The 10461-nt window shown below is 39.7% G+C and overlaps 1 protein-coding gene across 1 annotated transcript; it reads right to left on the reverse strand.

Annotated features, from left to right (window-relative positions):
* Nucleotides 1–8609: 8609 nt before the first annotated feature.
* LOC132170010 (uncharacterized) lies at nucleotides 8610–9653 on the reverse strand. The gene is made up of 2 exons (XM_059580936.1): nucleotides 8951–9653; nucleotides 8610–8845 (listed from the first exon to the last, which is right to left on the reverse strand). Exons 1-2 carry the CDS (start codon nucleotides 9651–9653, stop codon nucleotides 8610–8612), a joined length of 939 nt encoding a protein of 312 aa, XP_059436919.1.
* Between the last annotated feature and the right edge of the window lie 808 nt (nucleotides 9654–10461).

A 10461-nucleotide genomic window follows, 5' to 3' on the forward strand; every position in this document is an offset into this window, starting at 1 on the left:
TAATGCAACAAAATAAGTTGTAAATCAAAGCAAGTAGAACCGTCCAAAGTGGCGGTATGACAATTGTATAATCAAAATAAACAACTGAAATTAAAAGCAGTTGATAAGTTGAAAATCAAAGAAAATAATAATCGTTATAGATTATAAAACTCTTACAAGAGTAAGCGTTAGAACTTACTGAAGTAAGGGATAGGGAGGAGAGGATAAGAGAAGAGAAACTAGGGGAACTGGCTAGATAGTTTCTGAGGAGGATAGAGTCGCTCAAAAAACCTCTGCCTTACAATGGGGGAGGGGAGCCCGTTATATAGGCTGATAACAAAGAATAAAAACAAATTACAATCATGAGCCGCGTTAATGCGGTCAAAAGAAAACAGTAAAAAGTAAACAGTAGAGGCATGTCTGGCGCCAGTCTGAACAGTGAAAGTAACCAATCTAAAACAGTAGCTGTCGGCACTGTAGTGTCGGCAGACAAATCTTGAACAGTGAGTGAACAGTGCGTCTGAACAGTAATCCTGTACAGTGTCGTCCGTGACAATGAACAGTAAAAGTGAACAGTGATTTTGCACAGTAACTCCAAATAGTAATGAACAGTGATCCGTCCAAGATCAAGGAGAACCGAAATCTCTTCAGCTGTCGTTAGGGACAGTGATCGTCAGTGGCTATATTGGAAGATGCTGTGTTCCCAAATTATTCTTCGTTATCATCAAGAGGACCAATAGAATCAAGATAGGTCTGAATCCATTGCTTCTTTTTGGAACAATATTTGGGGACAGGAGGAGGAGAAGGCGCGGAGTATGGCACTATGGCATCATATCTGCGAGTCATAAGTTCAACCTTTTTGACAATGGGATCAATTTTTGGAGACTTTGTCCAAGTTTTGCATTGAAACTAGTGTCTTTCGATTTTCTCTTGATTTCTTACATATTTCCATTTGAGAAACCAAGGAATTCTGAATTCTCTGGCAAAATAAAGCATAGGAGGGAAAATAGGGTTGAAATGAGCAACAAAGCCTTTACAGGCAACATGAGAGGAGAATAGGTGAAAAGCATAGACAAGAGGATCGGGAAGAACATCAATTGTTAGGCCAAAATGATCCCACCATTGTTTGAACCAAGGGGGAAGAAGGCAATTGAAATCTTCAACAAAAGTAATGAACCAGAAGTGTTTGGACTCAGGGTTCTGATAAAGCATGAAGCGAAACCAGGCATTGACATAATCATAATATGAAAAGGGGACTGGAGAATTGGAAGAGGGGAGAAGCTGAGATGGGTGGGAACCCCATTCTTCAACAGAAATGAATTTGACAATATAGGCGATAGTCCCAACAACCGTTTGGGGGTTGCCTTTTTTGGGAATAGTCCTAAATTTGACAGATTTGGTTTTGATCAAGATATCAGTAAAAAATGACAAATCTTTTCAGAGGATGTTCAGGTATCCAATGAAATTGATCAGGAAAATAGTTATGGGCCAGTTGCCCAGGGGTTCTGGAAAGATCTTGGGAAGAAAATAAATATTGAGAGAAAGGTAGAGTGACCCAGGGGAAAGATAGGACAATAGGATTAGAATTTGGTTCCGTTTGAGAACCAGGGTGGGAACTGGGTTCCGTTTGGGAATCCGGAGCAGGAGGAATATATCCATGAAAGGCAGAAGAATCTGATTGGACAATTAGCGGGGACTTTCCAAAAACACATGAAGTATGGGTCACAGGTTCACCAAGGAAGTCAAGGGGAATAGAGTCAAGTGGGATGGAGGGACAAGGTTTCAAAACAGGGCTAACCTTTTCCTTTCCCTTGCTGCTGGCCATTGTGGCATTGCAAGAATTCACGGGTAAGAAAATCAGGTATTGAATTGTTTGAGCCTTTGATGTATTCAATATCAAATTAAAAAACACTCAAAATGGCTTGCCATCTGGCAAAAATCTGTTTGGATGCAATATTTTCAACATCTTTTTTCAAAATGTACTTGGCAGATTTACAATCAATTCGCAAAAGAAATTTTTGATTGAGCAAATCAGACTGAAATTTAGTAATGCACAAAACAACAGAAAGTATTTCTTTCTTAATAGTACTATAATTAATCTGCGCAGAATTCCAGGATCCAGAATGGAATCTAACAATTTGTTCAGAAGATTCTGGGTTAGATCCTGGTGAAACAACTTGTTTCAGGATACCTCCAAAGCCAATTTTAGAGGCGTCAGTATCGACAATTTTGAAAGAATTATCAGAAGGGATGCCTAGACAAGGGAGAGTTTTGACATGGAGTTTGATTTCTTTGACAAGAGAAGTATGGATATCAGACCAAGGGGGAGGATTGCCTTGCAACCTTTCAAATAAAGGTTTACAATGTTTTCTCAAATCTTTGTAGAAATCAGCAATGTAATTTAAGGAACCAAGAAATCTTTGGAGTTGTGATTTCTCAGTAATGACATCAGGAAACTTATCAGCAAATTGAATCGCCCTGTCAATAGGACGAATCTGGCCTTTGGAAATATCAAACCCAAGAAATCTGATTTTATCTTGGAAGAGTTTGATCTTTTTGGCAGAGACAACAAGCCCGTTATGTCGAATGGTTTCTAGAAACGATTTCAAATGTTTCCAGTGTTCATCGATGGACTTTGAGAAAATAAGAACATCATCAATATAGACAATGGTGAAATGGCTGAATGGGTTGAAAATATCGTTCATGATATTTTGGAATTCACTCGGGGCATTTTTCAAACCAAAAGGCATGACATTCCATTCATAATGACCAAAAGGGGTAGTAAAGGCCGTTTTGTACCTATCACTATCCTTAACCTGGACTTGCCAAAAACCTGACTTTAAATCGAACTTAGAGAAGACAACAGCGTCGTTTAGACGACTGACCAGATCCTTCCTATTGGGGATAGGATACCTAATCCACTCTAATACATCATTGAGGGGCTTGTAGTTAATGACTAACCTTGGAGCACCTCGTTCTAACTCAGCATTTTTCATGACATAGAAAGCAGCGCAGAACCAAGGGGACTTACTCTTTCGAATAATACCTTTAGCAAGCAAATCAGCAATTTCTTTTTGACAAAATTCTAAAGTTTCGGCATTCATTTGAATAGGCCTGGCTTTAGTTGGGATTTTGTTTTCAGAGAAATCTTTAACATAAGGCAAAGAAACAATATGCTTTTTCCTATGCCAAAAAGCATTAGGAAGTTCAGAACAAACAGAATCAACAATCAAGGTATTGAAAGCAGAAATTTTTTATTGCAAAAGCTCGTCAGAGAGTTGTTCAGCAATCTTTTTATACCTTAATTCTTGTTTGAGGAAATTGAGTTGTTTATGCTTAGCAGAAACTAAATTTAAACAACTATTATCAATTTCAGACTTAGGAGCAAAAGGGAATTTTACTTCAAATCCCATCTTTACAGTTGAGACACCAGTGTCATCAATTGTTATGGGGTAAAGCATAGCAATGAAGGGCAAACCAAGCATGACTTTATCAGTCATGTTCTTGACTAAAACAGCAGGAATATGAAAACAGACATTGTTTTGACAAACATGAACGTTGTTTAATTCATATTTGATATTCAACTTTTCTCCACTGGCTGAATGCAACCGTTCTGTAGATTTTTCAAAATATTTGCTGGGAATTAATCCTTCTTGGATACAATTCAAATCAGCACCAGAATCAATCAAAGCAACAACATCAAGGGTAAAATCAGGAGAAACAATGATATGCACATTAGAATGCCACTTGGGAGGAACAACTTTGTTGATTATATTGACAAAATGGGTTTTTTCAGAATCAGAGACAGGAAGTTGCTTACTCCTTTTTAAATCAACCATATCTTTCCTGATGTTACGAATCTCGTATTTTAAATCTGAGATTGTAACTTCTTTGGATTTTTGTTTTGAAATTTCTCCCAAAGTATTTTCAGGGGATGTTTTAGTATTGCTGTGTTCCTCATGTTTGGTCAGAACAGAACAAGTACTAATACAATCATGGTTAATCACATTAGGAGGAGCAGGTTCAAAATCTTTCGTAGGATTGAGGGATCCGTCAAAGATCCTTTGGAAATTAGGTTCCACTTCAATCTTACCAAAGTTTTGTTTAAGAATTCTGGCGTTAGAATCAGTGGATTCTTGAGAGGAATTTTCAGAACCAGAAAAAGAAATCTTTTTGGTGCCAAAGTTCTGTTTAGAAGAACTAACACGATCCTTAGAAAACTCAGAAAGAAATTTGTCAATTTTCTCAAGGTTTGTTTGAGAAGTCTTTTGATATGAAAGTTTTGACAAATCAGGGAGAGAAATCAGAGGTTTTTCAATTTTTGGGGAAACAGAGGAAAACTTTAAATCAGAGGAAGAAGAGGGAAATTTTTCTTCAATCCGATCTAACTGTTGTCCTATGATATGCAAAGATTGGGAAACAAAATTGTTTTGTTCGATAATCTTCTTATCGTTATCAACAGGATTATCATCAGGAATTTTGATAGGGGAACATTTAATAATACATTTATTAACATCAAGAAGAGTATTTTCAAGAGGAGGATGGGAAGCTCTGATGACAGAGTTATCCTCTTTGACAAATTCTTTTTGACAACATTCAAAACCTTATCGTCAGGAAAATGTTTTTGGAGAAAATCAAAAAACAAAATGTGAGTTTGGGACTCGATCATAGTCTCGGTCCATTTGACCTTGATTAGATCTCGTTCCTTTTGAGAATATTTGGCACGGTAAGCATGCCGCAAATCACGATTTTCTTTTGAAGAAAAATCTTTGTTTAGAGCAGACCAATCAATGACAGAGAAGAAATCTCTGATATGAGCAGTGATAACATTACATTGATGAGGGAGATTTGAGGGAATAGGAGCAACAAAATCAGAAGCAGAAGGAGAAAGAGATCCACCATCGTCATCCGTTAGGGGATGATTTTTAGTGGAATAAAAAGCAGAAGAAACTTGGGAATCGGTAGAAATTCCTTTGAGTTTCAAACCAGGATTAACTGCGGGATGAAGATGAGGAGAATCGTTAAGGGATTCGTCGACATCTTTATCTCGACGACGGAGTCCTTCTGAGGTTGTTGAACCAGCAAAAGAATTCCTTCGTTCGTTAATCAACAAGGGACGTTCAATTCTGTTTGAATATCCCAAATCAGCAAAATTGATTTTAACAGATCCATCCATATACTGTTGGATGTAATCAAGATTAGAGGCATCGTTAACTACTCAAGAAGGTTTTGCAACACCTTCCAAAAGCCATTCGTTGGGGAGGTCAATCTCAGCCCATCGAATCATTTTTGGAGTTTTAATATGAGCATTCTGAGTAGAACTTTGAATCAACAGAGTCGATTCGCCTGGATTCTTAATCACAGCACGTGGATCCAGATTTGTTTTCATCAATTTATAATAAATACGATAGATGATAGCAATAGGATTGATACCTTCTTCCATATTATAACCTGATGTGAGTATATTCAGCGTTAGAGCTTTCAGAATATGAACATCAGTTAAAGCAAGAGACATATTGGGGAAAACATCAAAGTGGATAGGACCACCAAATAATGATGACTGAATCATGCCAATAATGCTGGTTTTAAAATCAAGAAACCTAGCATCACGCAAACAAAGCAAAACAGAAGCATTAATACCGAGTCGAGTCAAAGGCTTGACTGCAACTTGGACAGAAATATTTTCATAGTTAACCACGTCCAGTGGCAAACTGGAATTAGAACTAACAGAAGAATTAGATCTCCACATTATGACACACAAACTAAACTCAAAGTCACTCACTGGGTGGAGTCTTAGAGGATCTCATCCTAGGTACTCACTCACTGGTCAAACTTCCTAAGCATGTCCTTCCTAGACTCTCGACTATCCACACATACCCTTGGCCTAACATACAGGTTACACATACCCTTGGCCTTGCCCTCAGCACCTACTTAATGCCCTAACACGCCAACCCAGGCTTTCAACGGGACTTACAGGTTCGCAAACTGAAGTGACGGGGTGGTAATGACTGTACTGACGGGGTGGTGGACTACCGTCTAACAACTAGGATCTCGACACAGAGAAAGGTTAACAGGGAGTAAGCAAAGAGGAGAAGAGCAAGACTATACTCAGGGGGGGAGAAAGAGAGCAGGGTGTACATCAAGGCAGCAAAGATATCGGAACTCTTGCGGCTTTGATACCAAGGAGGGAGGGGGTGAACATTTAATAAATGTATTATTAAATGTTCCCCTTTCAAAATTCCCGATGATAATCCTGTTGATAACGATAGGAAGATTATCGAACAAAACAATTTTGTTTCCGAATCTTTGCATATCATAGGACAACAGTTAGATCGGATTGAAGAAAAATTTTCCTCTTCTTCCTCTGATTTAAAGTTTTCCTCTGTTCCCCCAAAAATTGAAAAACCACTGATTTCTCTCCCTGATTTAAAGAAATCTCCTGGTTTGAAAACCACTTCTCAAAAGAATGTTGAGAAAGTGAACAAATTGCTTTCTGAGCTGACTGAGTTAAAGCCAACTCAGGCCAGTACCTTTGGTCAGTATATATATATATATATAATTAAAAATTAAAAATTAGGGGCAATATGAGAATTTTTGGATGAAATTGGTCGAATTGAAAAAAATTTGCAAGTTTGGGGGGGTGCATTGCAAAAATTGAAATATTGGTGGTCAAATTGAAAATCGCCCTAAACTTTGGGGAGGGGTAAAGTGTAATTTTCCCAAGTCATTCATCTATACGTTAGGAAATCCTTTGAAACTGGGTTCCAGTTGAAAGACTTCCTAAAATATACATTCTTGGCGTAGACAACTTTACTACTAGACTTTTAAACGTTGACTTGTCAACAGACTCCTCTCTCTCTCTCTCTCTTTGTCTCTATCTGTCTGTCTCAATCTCACTGGCCCACTGGGTCTGGGGGCAACAGTATAAATTGTGTACCTTGGAACATTTGAGTTTCATTGCTGAATTGCTTTTGCCAATCCAAAGAAACTCAACAAGTTTGTCTTCCCAAGTCCTTACAGAGATCCTTTAAGACTTGGTAATTCTTTTTCAATTTAAATTTCATTCTTTTATGGTTAGGATATATGGGACAATAATTAAATGAACTTTTTGCATTTTCAAAACCTAAATTTAAGCTTAAACTCGATTTTGGAATGACCACCCCAGTTGTCTTTTTGAGTTTAATTATGCTTATCAGTAGTTTGTTTGAGTTGATTAGAAAACTTACACCTTTTGCAGCTTAGGCTTTCGGAACCCAATATAAGTTTGAGGCTTTAAGCAGCTTGTTTCCAGTACTCTTTATTTCTTATCCTCTAATTTAAAATGATTAAGTCAACAATTTTATTTTATTTAAAAAATAAATAAATAAATAAATAAATAATAAACTCTTGTGACAAGTGATAATTTACCATATATAGTTCATTATTCATACCCTTAATTTGATCCAAAACTTATTTTTTTGGTCCAAGCGAATTCACTCTGGTTTCTTAATTAACCATGCCCATGAATGTTAATGCTATATGTTGAAGCAGTTTTCGGTATGATGAACTCAAGGGAATCCAAGCCTCCAGTTTGGGCTTAAGTTTTGCCAATGCTTTGTCTACTTCTCATTGCGGAGCCATGATTGGCTGTGGTTCCGCCGTGTTACAGGAGTTTTCACCTTGACGGGTATGGTTGTGTAGGGGAGGGCGACTCTTGCCTTGTTGGCTGTGACCATCAGAATGGAGGTCCCGATTATCGGAGTGATGACCATGATTTCTTTGCCCATCTGACTGTTCAGCCTGATTGATTTGAGATGGAGAGGGAAATCGGAGTCACAGTTCTTCATTCTACTGGATTAGAAGTGCCATTTGTGCTTCGAGAGAAGCAATGCACTCCTTGTCGCTAGCGTTCTGATGTGCCAATGGTGGCCTTTGATTGGTCTGGACCGGTGGTTCTTCGGTGCGGGCTCAACTTATTGACCTTATGTTCACCATTACTGCAGATATTATTTTTGTAAGAACGGCTTAGTCGTCCCCATAGACGACGCCAAACTGTTGAAGCTGCTTTGTGCTTTGAGGGGCTTGCATGTCCAGGATCGCCTTGATCTTTTCGGGATTAGCGTCAATTCCTCTCAGAGAGACGATGAACCTAAGAAACGTGCCTGAGGCTACTCCGAATGCACATTTGGAAGGACTGAGCTTCATCTCGTAGTACCTTAGTGTATCGAACGCCACGGCAAGGTTTGCGATGTGGCTGGCTGCTCGTATGCTCTTTACCAACATATCATCTACATATACTTCCATATTTCGCCAAATCTGCTACCGAAACATCTTATTGACTAATCGCTGGTATGTAGCTCATCCATTTTTCAGTCCGAAAAACATGACTCAATAACAATACAGATTCGTGTCGGTCATGAAGGCCATTTTTTCTTGGTCGGACTCGTGCATGGATATCTGGATATACCTGAGAATGCATCCATAAAGCTTAGTAACTCATGTCCTGAAGTTGAATCGACAAGCTGGTCTATTCGTGGCAAAGGGTAGTTGTCTTTGGGCCATGCTTTGTTGAGATCTGTGAAGTCAACACACATTCTCCATTTCCAATTCGATCTTTTTACTAGTACCACATTTGCCAACCAGGTGGTGTACTAGATCTTTTTAATGAACTCGGCTTCACGCAATTTTTCGACTTCTTCAGCAGTAACTTTACTTTTCTCAGCCGAATACACCCTCCGTTTCTGCCGTACTAACTTGAAACTAGGATCAGCGTTCAACTTGTGCGCCATGACCGAAGGTGCCATTCCTGGCATGACTTCGTGACTCCAGGTGAATACATCACAATTATCGCGGAGGAAGGATTTGAGCTTTTCTTTCACAGTCGAGTCTAGTTGGGACACAATTTTGATGATCCTGTCAAGTTTACCGACTGAGAATTCCTCAAGATCTTCGACCGGTTCACTGCCCCTTAATTGCTATATTTCCTCCTTACTGGTACTCCCACGGGTCGAAGTCCTCGGGCATTCTTTCATAGAGATGTTGTAACATTGTCGGGCAGCTCGCTGATCACCCCTTATTTCTCCAACTCCATGATTCGTTGGGAATCTTATCTTGAGATGCGGAGTTGACGTGATGGCCCTTAATTCATTGAGAGTCATTCTCCCGATAATAGCATTGTAGATGGATGGTCGGTCGACCAACAAAAAACGAACCATTACCGTCATCTGCCTTGGGTATGATCCGGCCGTGACCTGTAGCTCAATTGATCCTACCGGTTGAACTTGTTCCCCTGTCAATCTCATCAAGGGGCAGCTAGTTGGGACGATTCTCTCCTGTCCCAGATTTAGCTTTTTAAATGCAGACCAATATAAGATGTCTGCCGAGCTCCCATTATCCATCAAGATGCGATGGACATTATGATTTGCCACTGTTATGGTGACAACCAAAGCGTCTGTGTGTGGGTGCGATATACCCACGTAATCCGCATCCGAGAATCCAATCACCATCTCGGTCCTTCGGGACTGCTTCATTGGTTTTCCTATTGTGTAGACTTCATGAGAGTTTCCCAATTGACGGGCGTAGGCCTTCCTTGCCCTTCCTGACTCTCCCCCTCTGACGAATCCACCAATTATGGTGTGGATTTCTGGGATGTTCACTTGGTTTTGAGACTCACGGATTAGGCAGCTGGTCTTCATCTAGGCTTCTCCTGTCTTGCTCTATCCTCCCAAGGATACCTACTGTGATTCCTACGGTTGGAACTTTTGCTTCGATATCGTTCCTGTCATTGTTGGTCCCTGGGAGGATGGTAATTTACTTCTTGGTCATAGTTTTCCCGAGGAAGGACTGCTCTTCTTTGTTTCCCACAGACGGCGCCAAACTGTTGAAGCAGTTTCTGGTACGATGAACTCAAGGGAATCCAAGCCTCCAAGCTACACCTTTCTTGTTCACTCTTTCTGTCAAACCTACAAAACTAGAGCACAAGTTAAGAGGATGCGCCAGGTGTTGGCCGGCGGTTCCTCCTCCAATTTTTAAGTCAGTGTTTATGTAAACTCAGTATATATCTTCGTCCTCCTACGTACCTTTGGAGTAAGGTCTTTTATAGTTGATCATGCAGAGGTCAATATGATGACCGGGCGGAGGATCCAGAATTTGGGCGTAACGGTTGGTAGAGTTAATACTCGTGTCTGCTATCTTTATGATTGGCAAGAGGCTGTTACATATATTGATAGGATTCCGAGGATGGCGCGCATTTGTCAGGAGTCTTTTAAGAGCAGGATCATAACCGTTCCGATGATCTTGCTATGTGTGAGCTATCCATATAACCGAGTTGTGTCCTAATTATGATAGATGCATCTGGATGTTAAGTGTAGGAGATTCATTGTGATAAAGTAATGGGTCTTTGGTCGTCTGAGAGTGTAAGAAACGACGCCATATCCATTGTTTTGTGCGGGGTTGCATTCATAGAGTCCATTCGAATGTACCGGGCTTTCTTGAGTTGTTGGG

The sequence above is a fragment of the Corylus avellana genome, chromosome ca2, assembly GCF_901000735.1.
Source record: "Corylus avellana chromosome ca2, CavTom2PMs-1.0".
In the NCBI taxonomy this organism is placed as follows: Eukaryota; Viridiplantae; Streptophyta; class Magnoliopsida; order Fagales; family Betulaceae; genus Corylus; species Corylus avellana.

Excerpts from the sequence above, each read along its gene's own strand:
- LOC132170010 (XM_059580936.1), bottom strand. The coding sequence starts at position 9,653 with ATGAAGACCAGCTGCCTAATCCGTGAGTCTCAAAACCAAGTGAACATC. Across the intron at positions 8,846-8,950 it reads TTCGACCCGTGGGAGTACCA|ACTCGACTGTGAAAGAAAAG; the intron begins GTAAGGAGGAAA and ends TGTCCCAACTAG.